Source organism: Eulemur rufifrons, chromosome 8 (assembly GCF_041146395.1).
Source record: "Eulemur rufifrons isolate Redbay chromosome 8, OSU_ERuf_1, whole genome shotgun sequence".
In the NCBI taxonomy this organism is placed as follows: domain Eukaryota; kingdom Metazoa; phylum Chordata; class Mammalia; order Primates; family Lemuridae; genus Eulemur; species Eulemur rufifrons.
Window position 1 is genome coordinate 15,395,134 of NC_090990.1, and position 17,273 is coordinate 15,412,406.

General features: G+C 49.5%; 1 protein-coding gene across 4 annotated transcripts in view; it reads right to left on the reverse strand.

The window, feature by feature from the left end:
- The window catches only part of ASAP3 (ArfGAP with SH3 domain, ankyrin repeat and PH domain 3), a 47,844-nt gene extending 30,803 nt beyond the window's left edge, over nucleotides 1-17,041 (reverse strand). For all 4 annotated transcript variants that reach the window (XM_069479531.1, XM_069479532.1, XM_069479530.1 and 1 more), the window contains exon 1: nucleotides 16,853-17,041. In XM_069479531.1, the coding sequence (XP_069335632.1) occupies nucleotides 16,853-16,981 (129 nt within the window). In that variant the 5' untranslated portion in view covers nucleotides 16,982-17,041. The remainder of the gene's footprint in view (nucleotides 1-16,852) is intronic.
- Between the last annotated feature and the right edge of the window lie 232 nt (nucleotides 17,042-17,273).

Sequence of the window (17,273 nt, forward strand, 5' to 3'; positions counted from 1 at the left end):
CTCACTTCCTCCCTTCTTTCTCTCTCTCTTTCTTTCTCTCTTTCTCTTTCTTTCTTTCTTCATAGACACAGGGTCTTGCTCTATCACCCAGGCTGGAGTACAGTGGTAGAACGATAGCCCACTGTTACCTCCAACTCCTGGGCTCAAGCAATCCTCCTACCTCAGCTTCCCAAGTAACTAGGACTACAGGTGTGCGCCACCATACCTGGCTAATTTTTTTCTATTTTTTTTGTAGAGATGGCGGGGGGGGGGGGGGGGAGAGGGGGGGCACGGGGTCTCATTATGTTGCTCATGCCGGTTGCAAACTTCTGGCCTCAAGCGATCCTCCCACCTTGGCCTCTCAAAGTGCTGGGATTACAGAAGTGAGCCACTGCTCCTAGCCTAGATTTCTTCCAGGGCTAAGAGTCAATAGCTCCCTGCAAGAGCCTAGGCAGGCACTGGGCAAAGGTGGAGGAAACACAGAGTACAAGGGACATGTCTGAACTTGGAAAGCCCATTGGAGTCCTTTGGGCAGCCTAGCCTGTCTGGCCCTAGACAAAGCCTGAATTCCAGCTGCTGGCACTACCCTTTGTGCCCCTCCCCCCACTCCAACACACACACACACACACACACACACACACACACCCCCTCCATGCTCTGGCTCTCTGGCTTGTGTTCTCTGCAGGCAGAAGACCACAGATGGCAGCACTAGGCCATGCCCAGCTGCCCTGGCTGGAAGGGCCTTCTGCATGCCCCCCTCCTGGATCAGGATTCATCAATAGGACCCATTCTTCATTCCTGTGGTTTCTCAGAGCCAGCTGTGGTTACTATGGCAACTCAGCCAAGTGGGCAGAACTGCTAGAGCTAAGGCCTTGGGAGCTGTAGATTAAATTTCACCATTAGACATTCATTCCTTTGGACCATTATAATATGGGGCATAGGCACTGCTTTTTTGTCATCCCATGACCATTACAGCCAGCATTAATCAATCACAGTGTTTTTCCCACTGACCCTGGGTTTGGTTCATCATTCTGCTAAGATGGCTCTTCAGGTGGCTTCTACCGATTAAACTAGAGCCAGCACAAGAGATGAAAACCATTTTCCATCTTTGCTTTGGACCATGATGTTGTCCCTCAAGAGACTAAATCACAGAACTTTAAAGACAATCTAATATTACCTCCTCATTTTACAGACTTTTATGGTCTGCAAAACAAAGGCTCAGATGAGTTTTGTGCCCCAGGTCTCCCTGGAAATGCAAACAAACTAAGGAAAGGATACAAACAAAACTCGTACAAGGCTCTGGTTTGTAAGGAAGTTTGACATCCACCATTTAAGACTCATGGCGTCCCCATGAGGCAGTCATCGTTTTTCTTCCCATCCGGCTGACGAGTCAGTGAGGTAAAGAAAGTTGCTGAGCTCATGCAGCCAGAAGGTGGCCTTGGGCCCCAAACTGTTACGACTCTGACTCACTTGTTCATTTCCAGCCTGTGGGCTGGACCCTGGACATCCATGGAGGTCCCACTAGGAATTTGAAGCCCACTTATTGTGAGCACTGTAAACCAATAAGAAAAGTCTCACAAATTAGTTTCACCACATTGCAAATATGTGCATAACTTTATAATCAACAAGACACAGAACTCTTTATAAGTATTCTTGGATTCATGGGAGCCCTTTGTCCTTTCCCATGTATCTCAGTCAATCAGTGCTAACATTACAACCGATGTGGAGAGGTCAGTGACACTCTAACATTAAAAAGGAGTTTTCCTCTGAGATGGCTGAATCCTGGCTCCTTTGATCTTGGATTCTGATGTCCACAAAGAAAATTAAATTATATATACTACATATTTAAAATGATCCTTAAAATACACTATATTTTTAATTTTTTTTTTTTTTTTTTTTTTTTTTGAGATAGGGTCTCACTCCATAGCCCTGGCTAGAAGTGCTATGGCATCATCATTGCTCACTGCAGCCTTGAACTCATGTGCTCAGGTGATCCTTCTGCCTCAGCCTCCTGAGTAGCTGGGACTACAGGCACATGCCACCACACCTGGCTTTTTTTTTTTTTTTTTTAGAGACAGGGTCTCACTATGTTGTTCAGCCTAGTCTCAAGCTCCTGGGCTTAAGCAATCCTCCTTCCTTGGCCTCCCAAAGGGATTACACGCAAAAGCCACTACACCTGGTCTAAAATACAATATTTTAATAAGCAAACCAAGTTACACCTAAAACATTTAACTAAATGATATATAAAGTACAAAAAAATGGGGCTTCTCATTTCTAGATCCAATTGCCAATTTATAGGAAATGGAGAAGACGGGGAAACTTGTTAAACTATACCTGGGTATGCAACAATGAGCACAACCAGACTGCATGAAGCTACAGAACAAGCCACCTAGTTTCTTTAGTAAGTGAACTACAAAAAACCAAAAATATAATTGAGGGGGAATCTCAAGAGACTCACAAGACATATCAACAAATGACAATGCATGAACCTTACTTGAGTCCTGATTTTTCAAAAATAACTGTAAATGAAGTTATGACAATTATAAGATAACTGGAAATTTGAAAACTAGATAATTAATGATTTAGGCATCACTGTTATGTTTTGGGGTAAAATAATGGTACCGTAGTTATATAAATAAAAGAAGGAGTCCTTACTGTTTAGAGATACATATCAAAGTATTTAAGGATGAAACAATACAATGTCTAGGATTTACTTAAAAATAAAATGAGCATTGGAGAAGCGGGTGGGGTGTGGACCAGGCAGGATCAGATGATGAGTAAAAAGGGTTCACCACTCTGTCCTGTCTTTGTGAATATTCCAAATTCTCATGAGAAGAATGAAGGGGCCCTGGGAGGGCTCATGGGGGATATAGATGAAAAAATAAGATGGGCAAAATATTGATAATTGTTGAAGCTAGGTGATTCTACTTTTATGTATGTTTGAAAATTTCTACAATACAAATTAATAAAAAAAGACAAAGGGTCCCTATATTCAGAAAAGTTAGGAACTGTAACACTAAATTACCTGAAATTAGTCCTTGACACCTCAGTATATTGAACTCGTCCCTTCTCAATGAATGAATGGCACGGCTTTCAACAAGAGTGATGGGATGGCAGAGTAGGGTCTGGGGCCCAGGACTAAGGGCAAGGACCACATGGGAGGGTCCTTGAGGGCAAGCCAGGAAGGCGCAAGGCAGCATCTGCTGACTCAAGGCACCCGCCAGGTGTGGTGGCCTAATCACAGCAGCACAGAGCAGAAATAGTGCGGGACGCAGAGTAAGGAGACGAGATCTATTCCTGGCCCAACTCGTTACCAGCACTGTAACCCTGAGCAAGTCCCCAGCTTTTCCTGGGCTACAGGCTCCCCACCTGCAAATGACAGTCACTGCTGCTTGGCCGCCTCCCACTGAAAAAAAATCATGCAAAGATGGGGAATGTTGTAGCCCGTGCAAATGTGGGCTGTCTGGTTCATGTCATGCCTAACTTTGCTTTTTCTCACCCACCTACCCAACCACAGATCCAGAGAAAGGCAGGGAGCCCCACAGGGCCCTTCCTGGTGGCCGACAAGCAGGGGGAAAGGGTAGGACTGAGAAGTATTTGCTAGCATCCTGCCTCTGAGCCAATCCCAGCTCTGCTCTCACTTGAGGTGACCCGAGGTCCCCTTAATAGCCATCTACTCGGGAATCTCAAATGTGCAAACCTATTCCTCTCCATCCTAGTGAGGCAGAGGAAGGGACTGGGGTAAAGTCTCTAACAGAGTCGCTGGCACATAGTAGGAGCTTGTTCATACAAACTGAGCACCGAGGTACACAGGCCCTGTGCAGGAGCTGGGGATAGAGGGATGTCAGGCCCAGTCCCTGCAGTCCCGGTGCTCACAGCCCAGAGGGGGAGACGGAATATAAATGAAGACGTGCTTGCTAAGAGCCTAGGCCTTCGCAAACCTGGGGCAGGAGAGGAGCTTAGGGGAGCACACACCCCACCCCACGATGAAGTGACACTTCATCAGAACCTTAGAGTGCAGAGACACTGGTGGAGCAAAGCAGGAAGGGGGAAGACGACTCTGAGAGCAGAGGCACCTCTGCAAAGCCCCCAGGTAGGAGCACTCAGCACACCTGGGGAGCAGCCAGGAGTTTACCAGGGCCAGTGGGAAAGTGGTGACCAGCTGGGACACATGCTAACGGCCACGGGAGCTGGGCAGATGCTCCTCTATCATCCCCATGTGCCAGGCTTTGTTCTAAGCACTTGATGCGCTTTGTATTATTTCATGTAACCCTTTCACAACCCCAGGAGATTTCACAGATGAGGAGACCGAGGCCCAGGGAAGTTGTGGCATTTGCCCAAGCTCACACAACTAGTAAGTGCTGGAACCTAAACTCAAACTCAGGCAGTGGGGCTCTGGAATCCATGCTTTTAACCAAACCTCTAGGCTTTATTCTCTACGTGATGGGGTGTTACCGAAGGGTTCTGAATGAGAGCAGTTACTTGATAAATTTTCATGGTAGAAAGTCAGACTCCAGGGCTAGGCTGCAGACCTATGTCCAAGCAGGAGGAAAGGGGTGCAGCCTCGTCCCCCAGGCACAACAGAGTGACGGGAATACAGTCCAGCCCTGGCCCAGAGCAGATCACCCAACAGGAAGGACTCCGATTCCAAGCTCCCAGAATGAGTCTATTATTAACATGAATTCCACCACTGCCCCACTTACTGAGGGCTTGCTTTGGGGCAGGCACTTTATGTTTGGTACCTTGTCCATTCCTCCCAGCAACCCTAGGAGGTAGTTATTATCCTCCCCATTTTACAGACGAGGAAACTGAGGCTGGAGTAGGTTTGGAATTTACTCGAGGTCAGGTAGAAAGTATAGAGCCCTCTGCCTCTAGAGCCCTCTCCTACTGTTACACTACAGCAAACCAGGAGGTAAACCCCACTTCTGTGAGCCCCAGTAATCTCTACAAGGACTGCTGTGATGATTGAGGTAGTATTTTTTTTAGTGGTGGATGTTGGGCCTCTTCAGAGGTGATGGATAAGCACTTTGAGGGAATGGCCTTCTAGTGTGACCAGCACAAGGCCGTAGGACCAAGAGCCCTGGACTGGGGGCAGGGAGGGGGTGCTGTGCTGAGTTTTAGGCCTTGTGTCTCTGAGCAGGTTCCTTTCACCTTCCGTGCATCAGTTTCCCCATCTGTGCAGCTGAGAGCTGGTGGACGTGAGCTCTCAATCCGCTTCTAGGTCAATGCTCCGGACTCAGAGTCCCCTGCAAGGCTGCTCCAACCTCAGCCACGGGCAGGAGCAAAAGACTCCAGGTGGTTTTCACCCAGGTAAGCTGCCACCCCAGCACCTCAGAGTCCCGGCTGGGGCAGTCGGAAGGGGGTGCCAGAGGAGAGCAAGGGTCTTCCCAGCTTCCCCTCTGCCTCGTCCATACAAAGGTGGCCCCTGGCCCTGCCCACATTCCCCACTCTGCCCCAGTCCCACGGTGTGACCTCGCCCAGTCTCCTTCCCTCCCTGGGCCTCCAACTCCTCTTTGGGAATGAAGGGGTTGGGCGGCAACATGGAAGGCTCCTCCCAGCTCTGACATTTATTATTTCAGGATCCCTCGGCCTCTCTCTGTCTTCCTTCCTGCGCTGCTGGAGCCCATGACCGGCCGTGCGTCCCCCCTGGTGGGGCCTCTGCAGACGTCTCCTCAGCCTGGGCACCTGTCCAGCCTCGCCAGCTCAGCCTCACCGGCTGCCCCTTGCAGGGTGGGAGGCAGGGAGGAAGAGGGGTTGCAGGAAGGGAGCCACGCCCTCGATGTACGCTGAGGCCTCTGCAAACCCCAAGTTTCCTGGCTGGGACTTTCCTCGGGAGACTGCTCGGCAATGATGAGCTAAGAGAGCGAGAACTTCGCTGGACTGACCACTGAACATTCCTGCCTGACCCCTGGCCCCAAGCCCTGAATTCCACCCAACCCCAGGGGAGGCCCAGCCTGCCCTCTTGGACAGAGCAGCAAAGGGTCTGGTGCCTCCCACCCTCTGGGTTCCCTGAAGGCCAGGACAAATCCCTCCCTGCCCCCGACTCGGGCCTGCTATCCATCCATAATCCCTTAAACTCTGGCCCTGTGACCTTGGCGATTTCCTAAACATGCCAAGCTGCCTCCAGCCTCCAGTCCTTTGCTCCTGTGCCCCCTCTGCCTGGAGGGACCTTCCCCACAACAGAAGCAACCCTGCTTGCCTTTATGCCATCCTGTGTCCACCACAGGCTTTATCACAGCACTCCTGGCCCTTATTTAAGACACATGTCTGACCTCGATGGGGGCCGAAAACCCAGAAGGGCAGGGACCAGCTCATCTGTCTTTGTATACGTGGCACCCAGCACTGGGCTTAGCACATGGGCATCAATAAACATTGTGGAATGAATGAATGATTCAATGAATGAATAAATATTAGCAAGGCTCTAGGGCCACACAGAAAAGAGAGCAGGGGTAAAGAACTCTGGCTCTCATATCACACTGTCCTGAGGTCCAAATTCTGGTTCTAGTCCTCCTAGCTGTGTGACCTGGGGCAAGTAACTTAGCTTCTCTGAGCCTCCATTTCCCCATCTGTCAAATGGGATGATAACAGCACCTATCTCATCTGACTGAACCTAGCCCAGTGGGCGGTGAACAGGGAGGGTTCCACGGTGGCTACTTCTGCCCAGCAGACACTTTCTCTGTATCCAGACAACATGACTTAATATCTGGAAAATGCTTACGACACTGCCTGGTGTGTGTGTTATTCCTATTTTTATTGCTTTTGAAGCAACCCAGACAACATGGATGTACCCTGAAAACATTATGCTAACTGAAAGAAACCAGACACAAAAGGCCACATAGTGTAGGATTCCACATATATGAAACATCTAGAACAGACAAATCCATAGAGACAGAAAGCTGCCGGGAGCTGGGGGAGGGGGAGGGGGAATGACCACCAATCGGTACAGGGTTTCTTTTCAGGGTGATGAAAATGTTCTGGAATTAGATAGTGGTGATGATTTCACAACGTGAATACACTAAAGACCAATGAATTGTACGTTTTCAAATGGTTAAAATGGTGAATTTTATGTTACATGAATTTTGTCACGAGAAGAAAAAGCAACCCAGGGGATTGTGAGGTGCAGCCAGGACTGAGAACCTCTGGGTGGGCTCTCAGCAAATGTTTGACAAAGAAATGAACAGAGGAGAGAGCAAAGGGCAGAGCTGAGGGAAGACCCTGCCTTGTCCAGAACAAGGCTCGGCTATTCATTCCCTGCCACCTCCAAGGTTTTATGTAAGATTTCTTTTTGCTTTGGTGCCAGGACTGCACAGATCATTTTAGCACTCACTTGTAGTAATTACCTTATCCCTATTTGCAATTGCTTTTCTCTTTTCTCTGTGTGGTTCCTGCCCTCTTTAAGTACCCTGTGTGCAAGGGTACGTGTGTCTCCTAGTAAAGGGAACTTTAAAAAAAGATTAAGTACCTGTTATGTGCCCGTTGTATGCTGGATACTTTACATGTTATCCCTCCAAACAAACCCATAAGATAGTTATCATCATCTCTAATTTACAGATTCAGAAAGGTTATGTCATTTGCTCAAGGTCACAGAACCAATAGGAATTTAAACTCAGGTCTAGCTTCAGTTAGTTACTGGACTCTCGCCACAGACCTCAGCCACATCCCTGTATGCTGTGGGCTGTCAGTCATCTTTTCACTGGTACAGTCCTTCTCCTGCCCAGATGGCGACCTTGTCTAGTCATCTCCACGCCCTCAGAGCCTGCGTTTGTACACAGCAGGTATTCGGTAAATATGGTCTAATGAGTTACTAACCCTAAATGGGCCTGCAATAGCTCACCACAACAGTTTTCACCCTGACTGCTCATCAGAGTCACCTGGGGAACTTCTGAACCGCTCACTCGCCCAGGCCTCACCCCTGGGAGACTCTGATTCAGTAGGTTTGGGTGTTGCCCGGGGCATCTGAGATTCTTAAAAGCTGGTTCAAGGTCTAAAACCAGTTGAGTTAGAGAACATTCAACAGCTGTTCCCAGCTCAGCCTCCCATGCCCTGCAAAGCACCTCCAGTGACCCCTGTGATGCCGAGTGACAGTGTTCCCAGGGCCCTGCCCCAGAGTCTGAGCAGCTGCTCGTTGTGCCTCTGTGGGCCTTACTGCTTCTGCTCTGGGCCCAAGCACTAGGCCCATCAAAAGCAACTTATAGCAACTTCTGTCTGAAAACTGTATGATCAAATCACCTTTAGGGAAAGCATTCTCCTGCTCTGACCTAAAGTTCCGGTTTCTGTCCTCAGATCTGCCTGTGTCACCTCTGTGGCCACAAACAGCTAAGCATTAGACAAGGAAGTGAGCACTGAAGAAGACTGACATTTGGGGAGAGAAGACTTCGAGAGATGGGCTCAAGGCTGACATCTCCGGGAAGACCCTCAGCTCCCTGCACAGAGGCAGCTGGCAAGGGAAGAGGCTGGGCCCGGGGAGCTGGGTTCCAAGCCCATCCTAGAAAACCCTCTTGGTCCAGGTCCCCAACACACTCCACATCTCGGCTCCCTTTCTCATCCGCCCCCTCCTCAAATCAGGCCAGGCTGGTGTGGAGAGTAAATGGCACTGAACCTGCTCTTAAGGTCACCAACAACCTCCATGCTGCCAAAGCCAGAGGTCACGTCTCTGTTCTTCCCTTATTTTACCTCTGGACACCTGGGCAGCATCTAACAGAGCTGAGCATCTCTCTCTCCTCAAAACACTCCTCTCCCAGCTTCCGAGGCACAGCGCTCTCTTGACTCCCTTCCTTCCTTCCTTCCTTCCTTCCTTCCTGGAGGCTCCTCTTCCTATCCCAGTCACTTGATACCGGGGTGCCCCAGAGCTGCGCCTGGGCCCTCTTCACTCCTCTCCCCAAGTGACCTTACCCTGTCCCACAGCTTTAAATACCAGCTGAAGCATCGTATGCAAAGTTGTTCTTGGACCACCTGCATGGGAATCTCCAGGGTGCTTGTGTAAATGTAGATTCCCAGATGTCCCCACATGCTGGCAAACCTGAAGTCAAGGACATTTGTCATTTTGTGCCAGTCTGGCATCTTGAACCTCCTTCCTATGTCTGGGGAATTATAATACTTGCTGCACAAGTCTTGGCAGAGCTTGCCTCCTATAAAAGCTGAAAAGACCAAATTCGTGCTTTTCCAGCCTCCTTTGTGTCTAGGCTCAGCCAGTCGGAGGCCTTCGCTGCAGACCTTGAATCAGGAGCAGAGACAGTGGAAGATCCATTCCAATGCTGGTGGCAACAGCAGCGATGGTATCCAGGGGATAGTGACACTACAAGCAATGGCATTTAGTGCATGGTAACAGTGTCCTGCCAAACTGGCTCAGTGGCATGATTTTGGCAGAGAGCCTGCCTGCTGCCCAGCCCCAGTTCTGCAGCTTCCCAGAAATTCTGTGAACTACTGACTATTCCCTTTCAGTGAAGTCCTTTTCTGCTTAAATCAACTCAGGCTGGTTTCTGTTGTTTGCCATAAGAAGCCTAATCGGACTCTGATGGGAATGATGCCAGGTGATTCTTACACAGATGCAAGTTTGAAACCCAGTCTCTCCACGCTGAGAACTCTCAAATGTGTGACTCCGGCCCACTTCTGTGAGCTCCAAACTCACAAACCTATCTGCCTTCTTGACATCCTCATTTGGATGTCTCAAGACCTAAAAAATATACAAATAGAATTCTTGATTTCCCCCCCAAAACCTGTTCCCCTCCCAGATTTCCCCTTCGCCCTTCCATCAGAAATTTGGGGACCATTCTTTTTTTTTTTTTTTTGTTGAGACAGAGTCTCACTTTGTTGCCCAGGCTAGAGTGAGTGCCGTGGCGTCAGCTTAGCTCACAGCAACCTCAGACTCCTGGGCTTAAGCGATCCTACTGCCTCAGCCTCCCGAGTAGCTGGGACTACAGGCATGCGCCACTATGCCTGGCTAATTTTTTCTATATAGATTTTTAGTTGTCCATATAATGTCTTTCTATTTTTAGTAGAGACGGGGTCTCGCTCAGGCTGGTCTCGAACTCCTGACCTTGAGCAATCCACCCGCCTCGGCCTCCCAGAGTGCTAGGATTACAGGCGTGAGCCACCGCGCCCGGCCAGGGGACCATTCTTAACCAATCCCCACATGCACTCCATCAACAAATGTTGATGTTACTACTTACAAAACACTTCTACCACCTGTCCGCTTCTCTCCTCCTCCGCCAATCACAACCCCATCCAGAGCACCATCAGCTTTTCCCTGAACAACTGCAACAGCCTCCTTGGGTCCCCTCCTACTCTCTCCAATCTTATCTCCACAAAGCAGCTGATATGACCTTTGTAAAATATAAACGGATTATGCTGCTTGCCTGCATAATACATAAACTCCAAACTTGCTACCAGGACCTACGAGCTTAAATATGAGCCAGCCCCTGCCTACCTTCCCAAACGCAGCTGGTGTCACTCTTCCACTTGCCCATCATGATGCTTCTGCCCTTTTGGTCTCCTTTCAGTGACAAACATACTTTAGATTCTTGGTTTTTGTTTTGTTTTGTTTTGTTTTTTTGAGAGAGGGTCTTGCTTCGTCACCTAGGCTAGTATGCAGTGGCGTGATCATAGCTCATTGCAGCCTCAAATTCCTGTGCTGAAGAAATCATCCTGCCTCAGCCTCCCAAATAGGTAGGACTACAGGTGTGCACCCCATGCCCAGCTAATTTTTGTTTTTTGCAGAGACAGGGTCTCACTATGTTGCTCACACTATGTTGCTCAGGCTGGTCTCAAACTCCTGGCCCCAAGTGATCCTCCCGCCTTGGCCTCCCAAAGTGCTAGGATTACAGGCATGAGCCACCATGCCTGTGGCTACTTTAGGTTCTTTACTGCCTCAGGGCCTTTGCCTAAGCTGTTCCCTCCATCTGGAGCACCCCCACACTATTATTCTTTATGAATGCTCCTTTTTTTTTTCTTTTATTTGTTATTCAACCAATATTTTCTGAGCACTTGCTATGGTGTTATGGTAAACACCAGGGATACAACAGTGAGATTAGATTCTATTCTCATGGAAGTCAAAATCTACTGAGAAATCAGATTTTAGTAAAATAATTATACAAATAAATGAAACATTTATTTATGATGTGTGCTGCAAAGGAGAGAGAGACGGTGCTATCAGGAGAAACTGAGTCAGAGCAAAAGGGAGAGACCAGTTAGGAGGCCACTGGTGTGTGCCAAGGGAGCGGTCTGGGCTGGAGGAACAAACATGTGAGTCCCCTACAGATGGGAAGTGACCACGGCCACATATGTGGACAGACTGCCTGGAGAGAGAGGCTAGCACGAGAAGAGATGAGGACCCAGGACCAAACCTCAAGCAAGGCCTTGACAAGGAGGATGAGCCTTCATGCCACTTAGCACAACATGCAATTCCTGACTTATTTGTTTACCTGCTTACTCTCTGTCTCCCCCAGAAGACTGTAAGCTCCACGGGGCAGGGACTGCATCTCTTTTACTGGGCAATGCATTTACCCAGTGCTCCACTACAAGACCTGGAGTGGAGCAGTCCCCCAGGCACTATGCTGGCTGCTACATCTCTTGGCAGAGACAAACTCATCCATTCCTTGGGTCACATGATTGGCTCCAGCAGTCCCCATTGCCCAACAAAAAGGCAAAATGCCTAATTGGCATTCAAGGCCCTCTGAGTCTTGCTGTACCCGCCTTAGCATTCCAATCTATATTTTTATTTATTTAGAGACAGGATCTTGCTCTGTCACCCAGGCTGGAGTGCAGTGCTGCAATCATAGCTCACTACAGCTTCAAATACCTGGACTCAAGCAATCCTCCTGCCTCAGCCTCCTGAGTAGCTAGGACTACAGGTGCATGCCACCACCCAGCTAATTAAAAAAATTTTTTCTGTAGAGATGAGGTCTCTCTCTGTTGCCCAGGTTGGTTTTGAACTCCTGATCTCAACTGATCCTCCCCACTCAGCCTTCTAAAGTGGTGAGATTACAGGCGTGAGCCACCACACCCAGCCTCCAATCCATCTTTTTTTTTTTTTTTTTTCCTGAAACAGAGTCTCACTCCATTGCCCTGGCTAGAGTACAGTGGTATCAATCCATCTTTTTAATTCTTCTGCACTTGAGTTTTCCAAACTGGGGTTATCTATACCTGGGAGTATGTGTAAATGATCTACCTCAGGAAGGTACAAAACAGGACAAGCAGAGTGACTCTCCCTGAAGCCTGGATTGTGCCAAATGGAGAGGAATTGCCATGGATACTTCTCCAGGCCCTGCCCCTCATCTCTGAGAAGTGCCTCCTCCCACATGGTAGGACTCTGTGGCAATGTTTACCCTGCCTGAGTCTCTCCCTCCATGACCTCTGCTGATACAACCAGGGGTGGAAACCTGGCTTCTGGAACCAATCCAGAAGCTGAGCTGGGCTGTCAACCTCTGCCAGGAACTTGGAAGTGGGACATGAGACTGGCTAGGTTACCTTTAGACACTGGACCAGTGAGGTCACATGAATGCCGGGGCTAAAGCTGCACTTTGGTGCCTGTGCGATGACAAATGAGCAAAAGCGGCGTCAAGAGAGAGTGAGAAGGACGAAGCAGCTGCTTTTGTTCCTGACCACTTCCCAGACTTGGCTCCAGGCGCTGGTGAGGTCTACCTTTACCTACTGCTCTTTACTACCACGAGGCACCTCTAATTCTGGAAAACAAATTCCCTTCAACAGAAACAAGCATGAGAGGGTTTATATTTCTTGCAAACAATCTCTAAGATTACACAATTTTTACACTAAAACAAATATAGACATATTATGAAGCAAATCACAAAATTCACAAAAATATTAAAAATGGAGAATGAAATCCTTTTTACAACAAGATTCAAAAAGCAAAAGTCACAAAGGGAAAGAAATATTTGCCTCAAAATTTAAACTGTGCATTATAAGACATGATACCAATTCAGGTAAACACTCCCTCGGCTACGTCCCCTCCCCCCATCAATAATACATTTTCTATGAGGACATACGTTGGGAAGCACGCACATTTCCACAGCAATTACGTCTAGGGAGAATACAGGGATTGTGAGTAATGGTCATAGGCCTTTTCTATTATGCTGTATATTTTTTTAATTAAAAATTATGTCCATCGTCTAATTAAAACTTTATTTTAAAATTTCAAAAAATGCATATATAAAACACAAGCCTTTGAAGCTCCCCTGTTTGTGGTAGATTGTTTCATCTAAGGCTCACTGGGTATCTGTGTTCACTAATAGTCTGAGACGCACAATGCAGTATGAATTCTTAGCTCCAGTCAAAATGGCTTACTTGGTTCCTGATACGCTCTCTTCCCACTGGTCTCTGAATTCACTGACTAGATTGTCCTCTCCACTAAATGGGGTTCATTTATCCTTCTATCTGGGAGTGTCACCTTCTCCAGGAAGTTCCCACAGATTGCACCAGTCCTTACTGCTCTCTCCCTGTCCTGCTCCACCGGTCTCTGACGGCATTGACTGCATCTTTCTCTGAGTACTCAGGACAGACTCCTGGGGTCCCTACTCATATCTCCCGAAGATGGGCTGCATCTTCCCAGCCAGCCAGCAAACCAAAGCAGCATCTTTATGTCCTTGGTGCTAGCACAGAGATGACATGGAGAACTGGACGGAGCACAGGCAGGGCACAGCAGAGACACACAGACCCACTATGTGACACAGGGCAACAGTCTTTATCTCCCTGGGCCTATTATCACCTGCTTCTGTGAATATCAATGAAATGATGAGTATAAAGAGGCCCAGGACAGGAAGAAGCCGATTGACGTAATGATTATCTTCATGTACTCCCTCACATTTGCAGTGTTTCACAATTAAAACAAAAAATTTTAACCCAGTGAGGTAAGCCGGGAGGGATTATGAGACCCATTTTAAGGATAAAATAATTGAAGTTCAGACAGTTACATGGGGAGGACACGCAGGTGGACTTTAAAAGGAAAGAGTTATAAGTGTCTTTTAGTGGTTGGAAAATAAAAAAAAAATAAAATTAAAAAAATAATAAAAGAAAAGAGAATAGGACCATGGGTTTAGAACTGTGGTCCCAAACCCCCAGGCCATGGACCAGTATTGGTCCGTGGCCTGTTAGGAACCAAGCCACAGAGCAGGAGATAAGTGGCAGGCCAGCAAGAGAAGCTTCATCTGTATTTACAGCCGCTCCTCATCACTCATATCACTGCATAAGCTCTGCCTCCTGTCAGATCAGCGGCAGCATTAGATTCTCATAGGAGCACGAACTCTACTGTAAACTGCACATGCGAGGGATCTGGGTTGTGTGCTCCTTAAGAGAATCTAATGCCTGATGATCTGAGGTGGAGCTGCTAGTGCTGGGGAGCGGCTGCAAATACAGATTGTCATTAGCAGAGAGGTTAACAATGTAATAATAGAAATAAAGTGCACAATAAATGTAATGTGCTTGAATCATCCTGAAACCACCCCCTCCACCCTGCCCCATCTGTGGAAAAATTGTCCTCCATGAAACCGGTCCCTGGTGCCAAAAAGGTTAGGGACCACTGGTTTAGAACACCTGGGTATAAATGCCAGTTCTTCCCCTACCCAGCTGTGGGAGCTTGCACAAGTCTCTTGCCCTCTTTGGACATCAGTTTCTCCATTTTAAATTAGAGAGTTCCTAGCTGATCTCTGTCTTAAAGGGGCCCTCAGCCCTGACATTCTAGCTTCCGTGATCATCCCAGGGTCTTTCATAATTGCACAAAAGGGCTGCAAGTCCCAGGACAGGGCCCCTAGTTTCTCCCAGGAAACCAGCCAGAACTGGAAGACTTGATTTATCAGTTGCATTTTTATTCAGCTAAACGGAACTTCAAGCCTGGGAGTGGGTTAGTCACGCCCAGAACTAGGGGGAAAAAATTGCAGCATCATACTACATGTAATGCAATATAATAACAAAATATAAACACAAATGCAAAACCAAACAGGAAACCTCAGGAAAGTCTAATCCAAAGGTCAGACTCTAACTTTTTGGGCACTGAAATGCTGAAGAGAAAAGCAATGTTTGGGTGCCACGAGTCTTTCTGTTCCAAGAATGAACCTTTGCATGCACCAAACCAAAGATCTGAAGGCAAAGGAGACTAGGTTTTGTCTGGCCTGAACTGGGGCAAAACTGAGCCCTGACCAGAGCCTGCTGTGGCCTCCAGACCCATTCTAAGGGCCCCTCCCCCAACATACACAAGTGCTTACGTACAGAGCCGGGCAAAGACCGATGCACGGGCACTAGTGGGCATTTCTGTCCACAGAGAAGGGTTCATAGTGCAGCCCCTTCTCCTGCACTGACTTAACATTCTAATGAACAACACAGAGAGCAGGGGAGCTGTGAAATACCCAAGGATGTGGATGGCACCAAACTCTTCCGGGTCATGAGATGCAAGGCTGTGAAGACAAGCCTCAGGAAGTCCTCCTCAGGAGGACTGTGCGGCAGTGAGTCCCTGTGGGCCTCCCAGCAAAACATAATGCACATTCATAGGCAGTGGCCTCCGAGCTACTGGTTTTGCCCAAGGAAGGAAGCCAAACCTCACTGGCTGCTTCTTATTTAAATTAAAACATGTACCCCTACTATGTACAAAGTACTAGGCTAAGCTCTGTGAGAGAAATGAGGACGAAAGAGACCGAATCACTGCCTAAAGAGGTCCATCAGTTAACCTGATGATAATCATTCCACTTATCAAGATGCATGCTTTATACACATTGCCTCATAGAACACCATAGCCCTGTGAGATAAACATTATTATCCCCATTTCACAGATGCCAGATCAGGTCACATGCCCAGGCTTGCCCAATCGGCAGAATGTAGACCCAAAATTTGAACACAGGTCTGCCTTCCCCAAAGTCCTTGCTCCTTCCACAATCCTCAATCTCCCCTGCAGAGTGATACAAACAGACTGAGATAGAGAGTCAGCCTGCCAGGGGAGAAGAGGAGGAGGAGAAGGGATTTCCCGAGACATTGCACCAGGGTGTTAGGAACTATTAAGCTGTGTATCTGCCACACAGTAGGTGCCCAGCACACTTACTGGGAAGGATAGGTTAGAGCTGCTGCTGAGGTCCAAAATGCCACCCAAATTCAGGGTATCCTCTGGAAGGGAGCTGCAAAAACACATTATTCTCCGCTGGCCCACAGCCACAGGGTGCCTGCCCTAGAATATTCCCTGCAGAGAAGCCCGGGAAAGCTGCAGCAGGTTCGGAGAGGAGGAATGGGATGAACTCCAATGAGCATGGGAATGGGGTGGGGCAGCCTGTAAGGGCGAAAGAAAAGGCCTGGGACGCGTTGCTGGGAAAGACAAAGAGGAGCGGGGAGGGGAGGGGAGTCTATAAACTTGCCAACCGCCGGGCCAAGGTGAACCGGGCTCCTGGCGCCTTCCCATCCGCATTCATTCCACAAACGCGGGCCAAAGCTAAGAACCCGCGGCTAGGGGGAGGGGGCCTCCCTGCGGCCTGGGAAAAGTAAGTTAAGTTCAGGACTGAGGCGGGAAGCCTGCTTCCCAGAAGAGGAGTGACTTGGGGGGCACACTTGTGGGGCTCCGAAGATGAAAACACAGAGGCTGTAAGGCGCTGAGCAAACACACACGCGACGAGGTAGGTCACTCAGAGAATTTGAAGTTTGTCCCCCCACCTGTGGAGTCCGTCATCGAGGTGACCTCGAGACCCCCCACAATCGGTCCCTCGGGCCATGCCCCCGCCTCGACCGTGAGGACGCAGATCTCAAGATGCGCTCGGGTGTCACGGATCTGGGGAGGGGGCAGATTTCTGGGGCGCAGTGAAAGGCCATCGCAGCTCCGGTCATGCCCGTGAAGGTCAAGGCCAGGCCCTGTGCGTACCCCCGACCCCTCCCGCCCTGGCCCCCTCACCTCCTCCCGCGCCAGCGCCGCCCCCCGGCACCGGGGCATCTTGGCGGCGAAGGCAGCGGCCCCGGCCGGGGAGTTGAGGTCCTCCGCGGTGACGGCCAGGAACTCGGCGACGCTGAGCTGCTCTGGCATGGCGGGCGCGGGGCGGGGGCGCAGGGCTGCCGGAGCGGGGCGCGGGGGGCGCTGCACTGCACCGGGCTGGGCTGGCCTCACAGCCAGTCGCGGGCGCCGTCGGGGCCTCCTCACGCCCAGCCCCGCCCCCGACCTTCCAGCCTCTCGCCCTCCGCTGGCGGGACATCCCCGCCCCCGGGCCCTCGCCCCGCCCCCGCCGCCTCACCGCCTCCAGGCCCCGCCCCAGACCCCCTTCGGCCCCTCCAGGCCCCGTCCTCAGACCCCACACCGCCTCCAGGCCCCGCCCCCGGCC